The sequence below is a fragment of the Saccostrea echinata genome, unplaced genomic scaffold (genome assembly GCF_033153115.1).
Source record: "Saccostrea echinata isolate AGI-Se365-2 ecotype Australia unplaced genomic scaffold, CSIRO_AGI_Sech_v1 ptg000030l, whole genome shotgun sequence".
Classification (NCBI taxonomy): domain Eukaryota; kingdom Metazoa; phylum Mollusca; class Bivalvia; order Ostreida; family Ostreidae; genus Saccostrea; species Saccostrea echinata.
In genome coordinates this window covers 34,100,884-34,120,813 of record NW_026889779.1, presented here as the reverse complement: position 1 = coordinate 34,120,813, position 19,930 = coordinate 34,100,884, and the positions used below count along the sequence as shown (strand labels likewise).

The window sequence follows — 19,930 nt, the reverse complement described above, 5'->3', positions numbered from 1 at the left end:
CGCTTACGTTTGAACAAGAAGTTTTGCCTTTTTATTTAATTTACATATTGATTACTGAACACTGATATTTCTTTCGTTTTTTTTTTTTTTGATATATATATATATATATATATATATATATATATATATATATATATATATATATATATATATATATATATATATATATATATATATATATAGTTAATCCACATCCACTCCTCAGTTTCCCTGCAAGTCTGTTACGTCGTACAGATATCCGTGGGATCAAATACACGCTGATTTGATTACACAGATCATCGCCAGATCATGATGACATACTATGTGAAATGTGTACAATGAATAATTTTGATTGGTAGTGAGTGATATATCAAGAGATATTTATGCATACATGAGTAAATCAGGCTAGTCAATTTAATGAATTATAACGATTGTTAACATTTCTCTTTGTTTTGTTCCATTGGTAGCTGAGTTAATGCAGCAAAGTTTTCCTCCGTATCGCCAGTTTTGGAGAAAGTCACTGACTTTTCATTAGAAAAGACTTTCCAATGACCGCGCCTGAGTGAGCGAACAAAATTTAGATAAGCTGTGACATCACTAATATTATAACATAAATATAAATTTAAGTTATCCATATGAAAAGAGTTAAGGTTTTTTAACATAGTAGGAGATAAACGGTACACACCTTGCTTTTTTCCTTTGATATAGGATAAAAACTACGATGAATGTGGTGAGTAGGAAAAATCCAACCCCAACTCCTATGTAGACAGGTAACTTTGCACTTTGAGACAAATCCGTACCAGGGTGTGTACTTGGCAAGGTGGTTTGAAGACTATTAAGTTGACAAGAAACGTGCTCATATTGTTCCCAACGCCCATTCAAGCATGTAACATTTCTTATGTTATTAGAGATCGTATAGCCATCTCTACAAACAAAAAAGGCAGACGAATTTTCAAGATTCCCATTGGTTGATTCCCATACTCCACCAGGAACTGTTGGCAAATCACTGCATGTCAACACTATAATAAAAGTATGTACATATTTTGAGATCGGGTAAAAAAAAACTCACAATGACTTTTCTTAATTAGGGAAGATTCATGTTCTATAATTACATCTCATACATATACCTATCACAGCTGCCTGTTGAGATTCCTGAAACTGTTTCTGGAATGTTCGGGATTGTTCCGCTACCTCACGTGATCCCGTGACAGAGAAATCGAAGATACAATCTTTGTCCTCTCCACAAACCGCCCTCATCTCTTCTGTAACCGATACAGACGATTCAAACACAGGCCGGAATGATGGCTGATGATAGTCAGCAAAACTCTTACCAGGTTCATACGTGAACAGGGACTCCGTCTCATTGATGGCCCCTACAGTCAGAAAAATCAGTGCACCTAACAATAATATTGTGGCATATACATAGACCTAGTCTATTGAAATTTAAGGATTTCGATCTATAACAGGGCACTTCCGGTAAAAATGACGACATTTGCTGATGTTTTAATATCGGCACTATTCGTAACACTGTCCAAGTCTTAAGAGTTATCGACCATTGTAAACAATCACGGTGCTTTATCAACACGGCTTTATAGACGCTGGCATTATATATGTCATCAAAGCAGAGGAAACCCAAATTATCACGGTAAAAAATATTTTATGCAATTTATTTTTGTACAGTATTTATTAAAGTCATTATTTTAGCCATTTTGATTTTATTTTAGAAAAAAATGTCTTTATAAGAAATGCACACTTAACACTGAGTAATGTATGTTTAACTGGACATTTTACAAGTTTATAGCAACTTTTTGGGAAAAAAATCGCATTTATCTGTAAGCATCTTTGTTATTTTTGTTCATCTAAAGTAATACTGCAGTCTGAAATTGAGATTAAGTTACAGAATTCTTTTTATGGTACAACGCCTCCTTCACTGTTTCTAACACAGGGAGTATGAATTGAAAATCCTACATTGTATGGTCAAAACTTAATGTAACTTTGGAATTAAAGCCTCCAAACACTAAAGATGAGAAAATAAATAGTACTATTTCATTCTTCAACATTGCTTGTTATTATACATTGTATACCTTAAAACTGTAGTTTCAAATTGAGTACAATTGATAAAGGATATCAAGAAAATAACTAAGCATACAGGACATTCCAAATTGAAAAATCAGGGACTCGTCAGTTTCATTTTGCTGTAGTTGTTGATGTGTTGATGAAAGTAGGTCATTAGAAGGACTGTCATCATAATTTCCCAGCAATCCTTTCAGTGTTCCTTCAAATTAAAACATGTCTTGTATTCAGTCACCCTATACACATTTCTACATAGAGGGTATTCAATGTTTTGTAGATGAATATGGAATTTATTTCACGAGTGGGGCAGGAATTTTTGATATTTTTTACGAGTGCAAAGCACGAGGGAAAATATCAAAAAATCCTGTCTCACGAGTGAAATAAATTCCATATTCATCTACAAAACATTGAATTTTCTGTTTATTACATTTTCTTTGATTTTTCCTTTGCCTCTGTCTTTTCTGAAAACAGTGTCATAGGCTTGACGTCATAGTTGAGCGGTTGAGACGTCACAGCTTAGCAGTGCTGAGATTGAAAAGATTACATAGCATGGCTTTTTGCAACATATTTGGGAAGAAATTTGCAGTTTTAACTCTATCAAGATCGTTAGTGACTATCTCTATCTTATGACAGTCCAGAAATTATTTTTTACTTACTTTGATATCCTTTCACACTGAGAGAGAATATCATTTTGGTATCCTTTCACACTGTGAGAGAATGTCACTTTTATTCAATAAATAAATCACAGTATTTCACTGTTGAAAATGTAATAAAAATAGATTATCATCATGGTAAAATGAAGTATATATGTACGATATGAACCAATGATTTTTTTTTTTAAATAGTTCTTCAGTATTTTTCATTTTCATTCTATTTTTCTCAATTTCAGCAAACAATACTTTTGGGAACATTTCAGTGATTTTAATTGATTAAAAAATAAATAAAATAGAACATAGAAAAAGTACCATTGAGTTCCTTTCCATGAACAACCGGCATGACGTTTAAAATAGTTTTGGAGGCTTCAATGCTGAATGCAATTTTGATATCTTGAAAAATGATCATAAATGACTTATCCGTGCTATTGCCTTTGGCAGGGAGTAATATGATGGTAACACCTAAAATAATTTCCAATATTACAGACATTATCAATCCAATCGATCAGTTTATGTACTTATTCTATCAATTAATTTTATTCAAATACAACACCTTTCACGTTTATCCATCTGGAGTCTTGAAAATCAAGCAGTTCTCCGTTTGTGAGGACATCAGCTGTTCTAATAGAGTTGAGTCTAATTTCTATGCGATCAGTGCTATTCACATACTCCATCACTAATGCTGTGGCTACAGTTGCCTTTACAAGAGACCCTAGTCAGAGGAACATGTATGTCAGTTCCGTTTGATATATTTTCTCCATTTCATGAAGATGTTTACAAGAATTAATCCCTTTGACACATTGTCAATAAAATATGTTCAAAACAAACAAACAGAATTCAAAGTGAATTATAAGATCTTACCATCGTCTTTTCGGAACTGTTCGAATCGGATTTGGCTTTTAAATAGTTCATCCTCTGTGTAAATGTACGCGAACTCTCCAGCTCCATTAAACGTATAACTGAGCCCGTCTAGTGTGGTGATATGAGGGTCGCCACTGGTTCTTGCTGAAACAGAAAAGAAGGAAAACTTCACGCACACACATACATACACACCATAGATTTAAAATAGACATCTGCTAAGATATATGAAAATTGATGAAATAATCTACAAATCTACCATTAATTCTCTAAGCTGTATGATCTTAATGTGTCCCCCCCCCCCTTACATAAGGACAGCCATGATATCTTATGGGGGGTGACTGAACCGTTTAAAACTGTTTAAAACTGACATATTATTACTTGTGTTAACGTTTGTGATAAGTAATTGAGCAGTTAAATACACGTATTATGTTATAGAACAGAAATACTTAAAAGATAAGTGTTAACTTAAATGCACTAGGGCCTCTTGATTTAAAAGCCTGATTTGGGTGTCAAGGCTTAACCTTTATAGAATGTTTCTCTCCATTTTTTTAATAGCTTTTGATTCATTGACAATTATCACATTCAAACAAAACGTTTTGATGGTTTCTGATAACTTACATTTATAGCACACAGAATAACGAATCTGAAACTAATCATTCTGACCTGGTTTAGGAGGGTTGTAATTTTCACAGGAACTATATCGTCGTAATGTCAGGAATTTCTGACAGAGGCTGTACGTTTCTTCTTCATCGCTGGTTTTATTAACGGCCGTCTGTGAAAAACGACAGCAGTGCAGAAACGGGACAACATCCTTGCAAAAGTTTGTCACGTAGGGCATATTCCCATGATTGTCACCTCGATAGTGATACCGCTGTTGTGTACCACCTTCATGGGATCTTGAGTCTATCAAGTTTCCACGTTCATTGAAACAGCAAACGTTATCGGCACCATCTTCACTGTAGAAAGAAACAACAAGTCTTTGAGCCAATGCCCACTAATAATACCCTCGCTCAGATGTGAATGTACGATGTCGTGTGAAAATTTTGTACGGGAGATGCAAGGATATACTAGAAGTAGAATCAGATTCATACAAAAATGAGTCCCACTATATGGAATGCTTAAACGAAAAGTGTGCTCAAATTTCAAGCATCTTCGTTGAGTAGTTACTGAGAAAACAGCGACGGAAAGTTGGTACGGACAGACGCACAAACAAACAGGAAGTTAACATGAAGAAGAGGCCAATTTGCCACACAGCTCGCCTGAGTACATTGGCTAGGAAAAAGCAAAAATTGTTCAATATTGAAAAGTTAAATTTACACTACCTCAGGATGCTTCCATATCAATATTACTAGTGAGGGCTTTGCTGTTCTTGAGCAGAAGAATTTTGAAGAATTTTAAATTGTAATACTCTGATCGCTCATTGTGGAATAAACCCTACCCACCCTAAATATAAACAAATTTGAATCTACATGACCTGAGGATGATTCTATAAGATGACTAATCATGGCTTTGCTTTTCTTGAACAGAAGATTTTTTCAAGATGATTTTTTATACTCTAAGGTAAAACTTTGACCCTCTGTTGTGCCCCCAACCTTTGGGGGTCATAATTTGAACAAACTTGATTCTACAATACCCGAGGTTGCTTCTCTATAAATAAGATAATAATGGCTTTCTTATTTTTAGAAGAAATTTTTTTAAAGATATTTCCTTTGTAATGTGTACTAGTTTGATCAGGTTCTTAAAAGGGATATATAAATTTTCCTTTTACTCTGTCTGAGTTTATGATTGGAATGATTATTAAGACCGCTCTGTCTGAGGGTAAAGCACACAGTACTAAAATATTTCTCTGATATAAGACAGGGACTGGGTAAGGTACTTCTTGCACCATCATTCTCCCGTAGGTCTTACTGATAGATAAGAACCGGTTGTCTCAATCTTCTTCAGAATAGCTACACCCAGAACTTAACATTAATTCCCTAAGATACTTGCCAATGGTGCTTATAAGTTTTATACTTTTATTATGTTCTTACCCTTAACTTCTTTATTGCTGATTCAATTTCTCCAGCTACCTTCTGAAAACCTGAGTTTTCCAAAGCTTTACTCATATATCTTTTGGCTAGTGCATTCCAAGGGTTGTCAGGGCATGCCACCATTTGAAGTCTTCAAAACGATTTACGCAAATGCCCCTAAGCCATTGCACCTATATATTCCTATGTAAAACGTTAACCAACTGTTATGGCTCCGCGCTACCCCAGGGGTCATAATTTGAACAAACTTAAATCAACACTTCTTTAGGATATTTCTGAATGAATATCACTTATAATCGCTCAGCTGTTCTTAGATATTTCCTATATATTTCTATGTAAAACTTTATCCCAGTGTGTCTGCGGTCAGCCCCCAGGGTTCCTGATTTGAACAAACTTGAATCTACACTACCTGAGGATTCTTCTATATTAATATGGCTAATAATGGCTCGGCTGTTCTAAGGAAGCAGTTTTTATAAGATATTTCCTATATATTGCTATGGTAAATTCTGACCCCCTGTTGTGGTCCAGCCCTACCTCCGGGGGCTATGATATGAACAAACTTGAATCTAGAGTATGTAATGAAGCTTTAACATAAGTTTTATCTTTTATGCCCAGTGGTTCTTGAGAAGACGATTTTAAAAAAGTTTCAAGAATTCTTAATCAACTCCCCTTGAAAGAGGGCGTGGCACTCCTTGTGAACAAATTTAAATTCCCTTTACTCAAGGATGCTTTGTGGCAAGTTTGGTAAAAATTAACCCAGTGATTCTTTAGAAAAAGTCGAAAATGTGAAAAATTTACAGACGTCGGGCGAAAGACGACAGACGGACGCCGGGCACTCTTTGATAAGAAAGGTCACATATGCATTCGGCTCAGGTGAGCTTAAAATGAATTCCAAGCATGTGCAAAGAGTAGTTGCTGCGAAAACTGCAACGAAAGTTTTTTTTTTTACGGGCAGAAAGACAGACTCACACACAGACACATGGGTAAAACAGTATACCTCCCTCTGCTTCGGAGCAGAGGTATAACAAGATGCCCATGTGTTACATCGCTCACCTGAGCACATTAGCTAAGAAAAATCACATATCAGTTCAGTATTGAAATGTTTACATGGGGAAGGGGGACTTGAATTTTAAACTATGTGAGGATGCTTCCGTATCAATATAACAAATGGCTTTGCTGTTCTTGAGTAGAAGATTTTTAAAGATTTTTTTCTTATATTTTCCTTTGTTAAAATTTGATCCCCCATTATAGCCCCTCCCTACCCCCGGGGGGTGGGGGGTAAGGTGGGGTTATCATTTGAACAAACTTGAATCTACACTACCTGAGGATGCTTCCATATCAATATGACTAACATGGCTTATATGTTCTTGAGAAGATTTTTTCCCCTATATATTCTTTGTAAATCCCCAATTGTGGCCCCTCCCTGCCCGAGTGGGTAATCATTTGAACAAACTTGAATCTACACTACCTGAGAATGCTTCCATACCAATATGGCTAAACATGGCTTTTCTGTTCTTGAGAAGAAGATTTTTCCCTATATATTCCTTTGTAAATATTTAATCCCCAATGTGGCACCTCCCTACCCCAGGGGTCATCTTTTGAACAAACTTGAATCTACACTACCTGAAGATGCGTCGCCCGCGTGGCGCAGTGGTTAGAGCGTCTGCTCTAGAGTCGCGAAGTAAGGAGTTGATCCTTACGTCGCGGGTTCGAATCCCATTGTGGGACGTGGATACCAGTCCTTCGGATGAGACTGCATAAACCGAGGTCCCGTGTCACAGTATGTGCTGGCACGAAAAAGATCCCTCACTGCTCAATGGCCGTAAGCGCCGAGTATAGGACAAAATTTGCAGCTCTCCACCGGCAAGTGGTGGCGTCTCCATATGAGTGAAAAATTCTCGAGAGGGACGTTAAACAACATACAAACAAACAAACAAACAAACAAACAAACAAACCTGAGGATGCTTCCATATCAATATGACTAAACATTTCTGTTCTTGAGAAGAATATTTTGCCTATATATTCCTATACAGATCTTTGATCCCCCATTGTGGCCCCATTCTACCCCCCCCCCCCCCCCAGGTGGGTCATCATTTGAAGAAACTTGAATCTACACTACCTAAGGATGCTTCAATATCAATATAACTAATCATGGCTTTGGTGTGATTGAGAAGGTTTTTCAAGTTTTTTCCCTATATATTCCTATGTAAAACTTTGATCTCCCATTGTGGTCCCACCCTACCCCCAGGGGTCATCATTTGAACAAACTTGAATCTACACTACCTGAGGATGCTTCCATATCAATATGACTAATCATGGCTTTTTTGCTGTTCTTGAAAAGATGATTTTACAAGTTTTCCCCTATTTATTCCTATGTAAGATTTTGATCCCCCATTAAAATTATATTGTAGCCCCAAACTACCCCCAGGGGTCATCATTCGAAAAGACTTGAATCTACACTGTGTAAAGATTGGCCCAGTGGTTCTTGAGAAGAAGATTTTTAAAACATGCAAACAAATTTTCACTCTTACTAAACTGTCTCCCCTTAAATGAGGGCGTGGTCCTTCATTTGAACAAACTTGAATCCCCTTTATCCAAGGATACTTTGTGGCAAGTTTGGTTGAAATTGGCCCAGTGGTTCTGAAGAAGAAGTCGAAAATGTGAAAAATTTACAGACAGACAGACAGACAGGCAGACGGACAGACGAACTACAGACAAAATGAGATCAGAAAAGCTCACTTGAGCTTTCATCTGAGGTAAGCTAAAAAGCTATACAACGTCGTGTAAAAAGGTTAATCATACGATTCTTTATTCTTAAATCACACAAGTCATAGATACAAACAATCACAATAATATACAAGACAAGAAATGTGTGCAAAATTTTTTTAGAGATTGAGAAATAAAGAGAGAAAGAAGGGGAGAAAGAAAAGGGAAGATAGAGAGGCGGAATTAAACTTTCAATATATTGTTAATAAAATATGATTCTAAAGTTATTACAGTTTATTATTATACGATACTAATAATCGTACAATCTTTTTTTTTTCTGGGGGGGGGGGGGGGGGGGGCCAAAAGACAGGATGATTGAAAAGTTTCTGAAATATTGTTTAGAGTTACATGTCATGAAAAAGGTGAAGATGAAAAACAATGATCGATCTTATAAATCTTCAAACAATGCAAATCTGTGAACAGAGCATAATCACAGACCCCCAAAAGATCAAGTACCTAGGAGAAGTAAGCATCCCTTGTTGACCGGTCAAACCCGCCGTGAGCCGAATTTATACGGAACATTCTGTAGTCAAATTTGGTATAAATCAAAGGCCTATAATTGGTATGAGAGAAGTCAGGCAGAATACGACCAGATAACTGTTATGTTACTTTTGCTAACAAGGTCATTATAACTACCCTAGAATTTCCGAAATGCTGACTTTAAACGAGGTTTTTGAAATCTCTGTAATATCAACTTATGTGTGTATAGCCTGCCTCAGTTTAAAAAAAATTATCGCACTCGGTGCATGCTCTTGAGTAGCGAATCAGTTGGGGGACATAAACACCATATGCGGGTAATGGTGGTATGTTACTTCATAAATAAGGAAAGCTTAAGTGTGAGAGTTTAATTCTTTTCTGTTATAATAATACAATGTTTTGTAAATACAAACATTGCATTGATGTGATCTAATAATTCTCTTTCTTTACAATACATATAAATCATAGTTTTTGACATATCTCATTTATTTTAATTTTTTAATGTTCCTACTAATAGGCCAGAAGTGGAAAGTTAAAAATAATAACGTTAAAGTATGTTACTCCTTATAATGGTGATATCAAGGATTTTTAAGAAGCATAGTTTAGATATAGCATTTACATGTACAACTCAAAATCGGTATGAAAATTGCGTGTCAGTGTATCAGTGTGCAAATTACTTAGCCTTGATCTTTTATCTTTTACCTCAATCATATTTATGCAGGTGTTATCATGACAATAAATATAATCTTATTTTATGTACAAAGAGTTTGAAAGAAACTAATTTAATGGGGGAAATATTGCCATTTTTATGTGTCCTTTTTGCACTAATGAGATATCATATTTATTTAAAAATTCTAAAGTCCTGATAGGTTAGAAATATTGTGTAAATTTCAAAACATAAAATAAAAGTTGAGACCAATGGGGTACACTTTGGTAAGTGGATAAAATTATGTAAATTCCTGGCTAGGAACAAGTTTCATTTGATCTTTTTCAGTATATATGCAAATTTTGTCAAAGTGTCCTGAAGAAATGTGTAAAATTTGTCTAAATATATCATTTGACACGTGCCTTGAATATACGTAGCATTGAATAACGTTAAAGATTATGTGAGTATAACTAGGCATAAAGCCAAACATTCAACATACTAAATAAAACAAATCCATGACTATTTTACCCTTATCAACTGAATATGAAGTTAATGCTTCACAGTTCATTCAATACCCCAGCGAATGCTTTTCATACGAACAATATCTAATTCGAAGCTAGCTATTGGTAAACAAGTTGTTAAAACAAGGAAATCAACAGTTTCATTTAAAGTCAACATGTTGCAAATTCTATGGTAGATTATATAATTTTGTCAACAAGTAGCAATCTAGCATTTAGTCAAATGATGACTGACGTTTTTCATACAAATTTTTAGACCATTATTTACACACTTAAATGTCTACGGATTTCTCCGGTTGACGGGATGCTTACTTCTCCATGGCACCCGATCTTATATGTACCTCTGATTCTTTTAAAGGCCCCTGTTTGTTCTGCTCCGAATATGTATTTTTTAATGAACTTTTGAGCTTGATTACTGTTCGATATCTTCATATTTAATTGAATAATTTCCTTTTTAAATCCACCTATTATTATATATGCATTTTTTAAAAAATGAATGTCGTATATTTATCAATTTTAAGATGCATTTCAAAAAATTAATTGTAATTGATAATTTTGATTATAGAGGTTCTGTCAAAATTTTCTTCAAAACCTGAGGAATGATATACCGTGCTGTCAAGAATTAAATATGTTAATTACAATCGTTATATGACAAAGGAGAAGAAAATGTTTGCAAAAATGCTGTTTTACCTCTTCTTATGAAATATTGTCGATTGTCATGTGTTTTGCAGAAATGGTTTAAAGGAAACGATACCTTGGTGTTGTCAACCTCACACAATGTTGTGCATCACGCCTATAACGACAATTGCCCCGCCCCTGTGATCCTACGTGGAGCATGTTGCAGTCAGGGTCGGGCTGGTATTTCACAATGTCTAACATCGCCTGTTGGAGAGTACACGGACAAGGTTCTGTAACATTTAATTTTGGAGAAGAACTTTCTTTTTCTATCCAGTTTGTACAAAGAAGGCTCGCTTTAGTTCTGGATGGCGTAACTGGGAACAAGTCAGACCATATTCCTCTTTGTGGCCTGACCAGAAAGATCAGATTATATACATGAAATAATATTAACAATACAAACAAATATTAAGTAAACTCCTAATGTTAACTTACATTTTGAATGCAGTCTCTACACGAGATGTTACTCGTAGAACGGCGACCTGCTCAGTCATATTTAAACTAAAAGTCGTCCAACTGACTGAGTTAGATATATTACTCTTTGCAATAAAAGGGTCTAATTTAATTCCACCATTTTCCTCCTTTGGTTTAAAGAAAAAAAAACATATGTCAGTTATTTACAATTTACTTAAACAATTTTTTTTTTGAAAAATATATACAGATATGAAATTTACAGAAAAAGAAGAAAGTAGAAATTTATTTAAGATCATGATGGGTATTTCTAACGATTACTTATACTCATATTTGAAGTTTTTATTTTGAAACGAGAGTAAAGCCCTTTTTAATGCAGGGTATTAGATGTAGAGATCTACTTCGCTCCTGTTTTACAGTATTAAACTTTTGTATTTGATTTGTTATATGTAGATATCTACTGCACATCTGTTTTACAGCAATATTTTGTACGTCGATGGTATATCCTGCGTTATTGCTTTTTTAAGCATTATACTTGCGCCTTGATTGTGTTCATATGTATATAAGAAATCTACTGTACTACATTCTTATACTCATGTCGACCGCGTGGCGCAATGGTTAGAGCGTCTGCTCTAGAGCCGCGGAGTAAGGAGTTAATCCTTATGTCGAGGGTTCGAATCCACTGCGGGACTTGGAGACTAGTCCTTCAGATGAGACTAAAAACCTAGGTTCCGTGTCGCAGTAGGTGTTCGCACGAAAAAGATTCGTCACTGGTCCTGAGTGCCGAGCATAGGTTAAAATTTGCAGCCCTCCACCGGCAATTGGTGGCGTTTCCATATGAGTGAAAAGTTCTCGAGAGGGACGATAAACAACATACAAATAAACAAACATCTTATACTTATGATACTTATACCTTGATTGTGTATACGTAGATATCTACTGTGCTACCGTTTTGAAGTTCTTTCACGTTACCATTCCATGATATATTATGTTCATCATTTTCCCAGCTGTTTCCATTATGGCGATGTACAAGGACCTTGCTGAAAGCAGGATTCACTGAAAATAATTTTTAACAGATAATGACATGGTCTTTATTAGTAATTAATTATATGCACACAGTTTAAAATGTAAGCTTTTTCAGTTTATACAAAATATCATAAACATGTAGATGGACACGTACCTCTGAGCTCTATGGAAAATGATAAACAATAGGGATAAATAAAACAGGGTTCTTATATATTATACGCAACTTTAACAATGCTAAGTATTTTTACGGGGGTTACATGGTTTCACTCAGAATATTTGATAGATATACTTACAAATATTGTAGTTTCCAATAAACGATTTGGTTTTGTTTTTATTGGACAATATGATATCTACTTTGACATCACCAGCGCTCTTAAACCTAGGTGTAATACAATAGAAGCTGTAGGGTGAGTCCATTTCACATCTTAATGTATATCTAGTGTTGGAGAACTTGATTTTGAATATTGTGTATTCTTCAATACAAGGTCCACTAAATGTCAGGTGTTGACCACCAAGCATTGGACCACTCGTTGGCGTTATAATGACATTGCCTGAATAAGAATAAAAAACGGGAATAATTAAGCAGGTTGAGACCATCTCCAAGACGGGTTATTATGACCCAAACGGGTTTTAAGTAAATATCACAAACAGGCTTTACAAATTTTAGTTTTATATTTTGCACGAGAATGTGGAAAACACTTCTTTATGAGGGACCAGGAGTGTACCCTGGGATTTCAATCTATAAAAGGCATACATACGCTGTAACACCTTATAAGTTGCGGAAATTGGAGTACAGCAAGTGGACGGCAAGTCTCTTGTTTATTTACGAAGGAATTTCTGTTTTAAATGTTTTTTTCAATGTTAAAAAACATCTTTAGTGCTCTCATTTGTCGAAAAACTTAGCTTTGATCCGCCAGGCATGATCATGTGACCAAATACTTCCCCACGATTAATTAAAGTCCAGGCGTTTTGACATCATTGACAGCTGCTTTTTCAATAAAAATGGAACTCGTAATTTACTTACCTTGTCATTGGTCGTTTGCAAAATTGTTTTGTTAAAAACATTCTGATTGTACACATAAGTACTCTGAAGTTGATATTAAAAAGATGATTGAGTTTCTGATTGACAATATCTATGTGGTTCTTCTAAATATTTGTTGGAATTCCCATGGGTACCAAATGCGCCCCGTTGTCAGCAGACATATTTTCGTATTCATATGAAGCAGAATTTATTCAAAATCTTACACAAGAGAAACAGAAATCTCTTGCTGAGGCCTTCATTTCAATATTTAGATATATCGACGACGTATTATACATTAGCATATTACCTGTTCTTTTTGACTGTCTTTCTATAAGGGTAATATTCAATAAAGGTCTACCTTTCACGTTTCTCTTTTTCAGAATATTATTAGTCATTTAAAATGTTTACTTATTTTGATAAAAAGGGAAAAAAAAAATACTTTTAGAGAATACGTTATATATATTGTTCTTCACCATTGCACTGGAAATCGTAAGGAAACAAACTTGTAGATTATACCAACTTATGTTACTATAAGATAAAGCCTTTTTCCTACTTTTGACATGAACTGAACATCTTACGCTGATCCCGGATGGTTTTCCTTACCTTTCTATCGTTTATACTAAATTTGATTTCTTCGCGAGCTCCCCTCCTATTCTTTACAGGTACTTCGATTTCTCCATACATCTTACACTGAATCGGAATGATTCTTTCCACCTACCTGTAGTTGTAGCAACGTATTTCCTACACTATACAGGCTTTAGCTTATATACTTTTGACGGGTACAAGTTTTGAAACAGTGTCAAATTTACATGCAAACTTAATGTTGTATATGTCAATATTCAGTTTTAAATATATTTAATATTCTTAACTATCAAAATGAATTTGTTTTCCACACCGATACTGGATTCCAAAATTCCATAAAAATCCTTACAAAGATACATAGCGGGTTCCAGTAAATGTTTTACCAAGTCTCTTTCTTTACCCCTCACTTAAATATTTACAGCATTGAAGGAGAAACTTCGGGAGTACTGTACAACAGTATATGCGAGAAGAAGCGTAAATCAGTTGTGGATACCTAAAAACTCCAAGAAACTTTTAGGAAATTAGAAATTTTTAACAAAATCAATAACATCAGAACGTACGACCTTTCAACACTTTATACAACCATTTCCCATGATAAACTGAAGTCCAGGCTTTTTGAGATTATTGACAGCTGCATTTTTCAATAAAATGGAACTAGTAAATAAACCTTGTCATCGGTCATTTGCAAAATTATTTTGTTAAAAAACATTCTGATTGAACACACAAGTACTCTAAAGTTGATATTAAAAAGATACTTGAGTTTCTGATTGACAATACTTGTAGTTTGATTGACAATACTTGTAGTTTTTGGAGATCAGGTCTATCAACAATCTGTTGGAATCCCCATGGGTACCAATTGTGCCCCTTATAAGCAGTCCTATTTTTGTATTCATATGAAGCAGAATTTATTCAGAAACTTCTACATAAGAAAAAGAAAACACTTGTGGCCTTCAATTCGACATTTAGTTATATCGACGACATTTTATCAATTAACAATAGTTACTTCCCTACATATATGGTCTCTATATATCCCAGTGAGCTTGAAATAAAAGATACCACAGAGTCTGACACATTTGTTTCATATTTTGATATTTTACTAGAAAAAGCCTTTAATGTAACCTAACAACAAAGCTTTATAATAAACGTGAGGACTCCAATTTTTCAATCGTCATCTTCCCTTACTTATGTAGCAATATACCCTTATCACCTTAGTCTCCCAGTTTGTAAAAACATGCTCTACGTATGAACAACTTCTAAAACGAGTCATGCCATTGTCAAAAAAGGTGATGAAACAGGGATATCAACAGTCTCGTTTAAAGCCATCATTTTTCAACTTTTATGGTCGATACAATGGCCTTGTTAGCAAATATAACCTATCATTAAGTCAAATGCTGACTGACGTTTTTCATACTAACTGTTTGGCCATTATTTACACACTGAATTGATTTTTTTTTGCTATTTTCCGATCATGACAAAAAGCACACTGCAGGTGTGACCGGTAGGGGATGCTCACTCCTCCATGGCACCTGATCCCACCTCTGATGTTTTTGGAGGTCCGTGTTTCCTCTGCTCCCGATTTGTATTGTCTAAATGGACTTTGAGCTTGAATACTGTTCGTTATCTCCATATTTCATGTATAAAACTAAGTTGGTAAAAGATAGGTTTGTGGAAACAAATATACAAGATAATATTATACATGATAATGAATTTGGTATATGATATACGTAGGTAGGGATGGCTTTTGTTATGTGAGTACATATAGATCCCTGGTTACTTAAAAGATAGTTTATACAAGTCTATATATGTAATATATAAAACTTTATACCTTCTGTGTTACATCCTCCTCCTCCGATTTCCGATGAATCTATCCTGAAGACGAACTTTCCTGGAATGCGTACATTGGACTTCTTGTTTATGTTGACAATGTCTGCTGTACGTGATCCGTTCACTACATAATATACTTTCCCGTCACCAGCATTAAAACCAACCTTTAATTCAGCAAACAAAAGTATAGCAAAGATATATCCAAATTTTCAACTGATAAATGTTTTGAAGTTTATGTCTTTTTTTTTTACAAGTATGAAATATCGCCAATATTTTATATTTGTGACCCCCCCCCCCCCCTTCTCACAAAAATACTTCACTCACCAAAAAAATGCAGTCATCTAAGTTTGTGAATTTCGTAGTTTGTATATTTATCAATGTGAAGCATTTGCAAAGCAATTTATTTGAAGGCCTTTGGCGCAAAGACATCATTATGGTAAAAAAGTCGTTAATATATTTTGTATTTTTATTAATTAATTTATTATTAATACATATTACATGTATTTGTTCATCAACTACACCCCCGACTTTTCAGATAATTCCGCCAGTAGTGCAAATATTCAAGACTTGCAATGAAAACTCTAGTCCCATAATATCCATAGTAAGTTACGTTTTGATAATTTATTTGCTATATTTATGCACGTAAATTAATCAACCCATCTTTCATAATGAAGCTTCGGGGTGAAAAAGGTTTGTTAATAAGAAAGTTGCTTTTATTAAACCCCGGAATTGAGGGTCCGAGGTCATAAAAATTTCTCTCTGTTCGTCCGTCTGTCTGTCGAGCTGTCTGTTTGTCCGTTTTTCCACAAAAACTTTGGTCTTGCCCATAACTGTTGATTGGTTATAAATATGGCTTTTTTGTGGCGTTGTTTAGGGTACCAACATATTTGACCTCTTGACCTCGACCTTTGAGTTTGACCCGTTTTTCAAAATTCTCTCAACTTTAATCTTGGCAATAACTTTTGAACCTTCGGAACAACGGCTTTCATACTTCAGCTGTGTTTTCCTTGTAAAAAAAATTTCTAGAATACAAATATTTTCACCTTTTGACTTTGACCCACATTTTAAAAAAACCCTTATCTTTGGTCATATGTTTTGAATGGTTAAAGCTATGGTTTTGACCTTTTGTCCCTGACCTTTAAGTTTGACCCACTTTTATAATACTTTAACCTTCGCCATAACTTTAGAATGGTTGGAGCTAGGGGCCTATTAAACATTTATATTTCTTGTGACAAGACCTATCCTTGGGCACTATTGATTTTGACCCTTAGACCCTGACCTTTGAGTTTGGCCTACTTTTTAAAAAAATTAATAGTGGCCATAACTTTTGACAGCTTGGTGCTAAGGCTTTTATATTTTATAAGTGTATTCCTTGTGGCAAGGCTTTTCTTGGGTACCAATATTTTTTATCTCTTGACTTTGATCTTGAGGTTTTACATGCATTTGAGAAACTTTTACCTTTACCATGAGTCACCCGCGTGGCGCAGAGGTTAGAGCGTTTGCTCTAGAGTCCCGGAGTAAGGAGCCTGCCCTTACGTCGCCGGTTCGAATCCACTGCGGGACGTGGAGAGACCGGCCCTTCGGATGTGACCGTATAAACCGAGGTTGCGTGCCGCAGTAGAAGTTGGCACGAAAAAGATGCCTCACTGCTTAATGCCCCTGAGTGCCGGGTATAGGTATAAATTTGCAGGCCTCTACTGGCAAGTGGTGGCGTCTCCATATGAGTGAAAAATTCTCGAGAGGGACGTTAACCAACAAACAAAAAACTGTACCATGATCATGAGCTGAATTACGGAGACATCAGTGTTTCACAAATATATCTTAATTATTTTTTTTTTAGCGATCGCTAAAACATCTATTCAAATATCTAATAATGATACTGTACTAATATTTTTAAAAATTAATTTACGACTATAAGGATAAATGTAGACATACAATGCAAACCTTAGCGGTGTATTTTTAGTCTGTAAGCTTGTTTCCTAGCTATTTCCACTAAAATGTTTTCTAAACAGTGTGGAAGAGCACGTTTCCGCAAAAAAAAAAAAAATTGCCTTGTGAAATACAGTTGTGTGAAAATTGTAAGAGCAGGCTTTAAAAACGTCCATAAGAGAAATTATTTTATTATTAATCGTAGGTTTACTGAGTGAATTTAATACACTCCTCTCCTGCTGGGGGGACAAATCACTGACCTGCGCAGGTGTCCCCCCAAGTCCTGTATCTGCATTTCCATTGCTTGCTGTTCCAGTTGTCCAGACAATGTTTGCGTAATTAAATATGGTGAAGGAATGTTGTCCATTTGTTATTAAGACAGCCTGAAAGGTATTTCTCTGAAATGGTTGGACAGTGAAGATAATATTAAAAACAAAGCTAATACTTAGTAATTTTTGATTAGCAAACGCAATCTTCAGTGTAAGAAAAATCTGTACCTTTAAACAACCAGTCGTGGAACATCCATAAAAGGCGACATTATCCCACGTAGCTATGAAAACCCAAGCAGCGTGAAAACGATAAAATTCGGGGAAATAAGCTTTTATTTCACTGGAAGCTCTCTCTAATATTTCTGGGTCTGTAGTTTCCCTGTATCGGACATGCCCCCCTTTCCTTGTATCCACATCCCCCCAGAAGGGAGTGATAAGTCTACGGTCCCCATCCAGTGGAAAAGGATCCGGTGTAAATTGTGACACTGGAGCCAGGAATGAAATAGCACCATTTGTACTAACCTAGAGAGAATGCCAAAGCTGATTAAAATATTCAACACTGTATCATGTGTATTGAAAAATGATCTTCCAAAATACTTACAATTAATTTGTCGTGTTGGTGATTGAAGAAAGGGAATTTAGTAGAAATTGGAATATTGGGAGAGCTTCCGTCATCATTAACAGCCATTGTAGTATCACCGTGACCCACTCCAAAAGGAAAAAAGTCAGAGACTGTCAAACTCTCCACCTGGACCAGACAAACTGACCACAGCAGGAACATCAGTGACGGCATGTTTTAGACACTTCTTCAAATGTGTTGCGTTCCTGAAATATGACTTTGACTTACCCTGGTTGTCAATTTGTTAATCATTGTGTAAACTTCCCTTTTGTCAACTAGCCAGTTGTAAAACGATAGTTATTTTAAAGATATAAAATTTAACTTACTGAAAGGGAAAAAAAGTTTATTGCTTCTACGCAGTTTGGGATCCATTTTAGATTATTTGTTTTATTCGAATCAGAGTTCCAATCAGGGAAGTTTGTTCGCATATCAAATAAAAACATCCCAATTACGGAGAATGTTGAAAGTATAACAATGATTTAGCTTCAATATAAAAAAGATTGTCATCCTAATGATGTTTTTTTAAAAGGATTCTTTGAGATTACACATCATACACAGTTAGACAAACTATCAGCTTGAGAGATCATGTATGTCAGAAATTTGGTCTTCTTGTATGTACCTATACATGTATTGTACATGTAGGTCACATCTAAGACGATGGTCGGTAGACAAAATTTTACTCGTGTCGTTGGCTGAAAAACACGATTGGTCGACAATAGTATCGGGCGACGCGGAGCAGTCAAATTAATTCCTAGGAACACAGGTGATTTAAAAAGTATCAAACCCTGACCCGCGGTTTGATTTTACATCATCGGCCGACATTTACGACCTAGATATCGAACGACTGACGACAAATTCAATAAACTTTCTGCCGATGGTCAGACGATGCTCGAGTCTTGGTCAACCGACTTTTCAATAACTGCTTCAATTGAAGAAATCGTCCACCGACACAGGAAAAGAATTAGAACTGTGCCGAGGAAAAAAAAGAAGTCAAAATCGGATAAGACAATAGCCGATGACCTGCCGACTGTCGCCCAAAGAATCCCATTTTTGCCTCAAAATCCGTCGGCCGTCGGTCGTTTTTGGAAATATGACTAGGGTTTAACTGCCAGCCAGGGAATACAAACAATAAGATGGCAGTTTTATCTTCTACTGCTTTCAGGAGTATGAATGTTATTGAATTGTTTAATTATTTTAGGTTTTAGAGATTTTCCTTTTTTGGAACAACCAAGGGACGTGACCAAGAAAATTATTTTTTTAAAAAAATAGACATACTGGTCCAGGGCAGGGGGATAATGATATTGTAGGGAAATACTCTAATGAGGGAAGTATTCCTATTTGTTTATTCACCTGTGATAATTAATAACTGTTATTATTTAATTGATAGGTAAAAATAAATAAAAGAATACTGTTTTCTTTCTATTTTCATTATTATTACTTGACGTATTCCTTTTGATTCATAATACAGACAATTTCTCGTAAACCAGCGGATCGATTTCAAAGATTTTATTCAGGAATGATGCATCACTTAAATATCTCCAGACTTAAAAAAAAAATAAAATAAAAAAATAAAT

At 35.3% G+C, this 19,930-nt stretch overlaps 1 protein-coding gene across 1 annotated transcript; it reads right to left on the bottom strand.

The window, feature by feature from the left end:
• Positions 1-368: 368 nt before the first annotated feature.
• Positions 369-18,581, bottom strand: LOC133197751 (sushi domain-containing protein 2-like). The gene is made up of 16 exons (XM_061333947.1): positions 18,339-18,581; positions 17,966-18,259; positions 17,729-17,866; positions 15,541-15,703; positions 12,406-12,663; positions 12,000-12,142; positions 11,111-11,256; positions 10,755-11,027; positions 4,230-4,522; positions 3,567-3,710; positions 3,259-3,417; positions 3,018-3,167; positions 2,129-2,254; positions 1,107-1,352; positions 665-998; positions 369-537 (listed from the first exon to the last, which is right to left on the bottom strand). Exons 1-16 carry the CDS (start codon positions 18,528-18,530, stop codon positions 414-416), a joined length of 3,183 nt encoding a protein of 1,060 aa, XP_061189931.1. The 5' UTR covers positions 18,531-18,581; the 3' UTR covers positions 369-413.
• Positions 18,582-19,930: the final 1,349 nt, after the last annotated feature.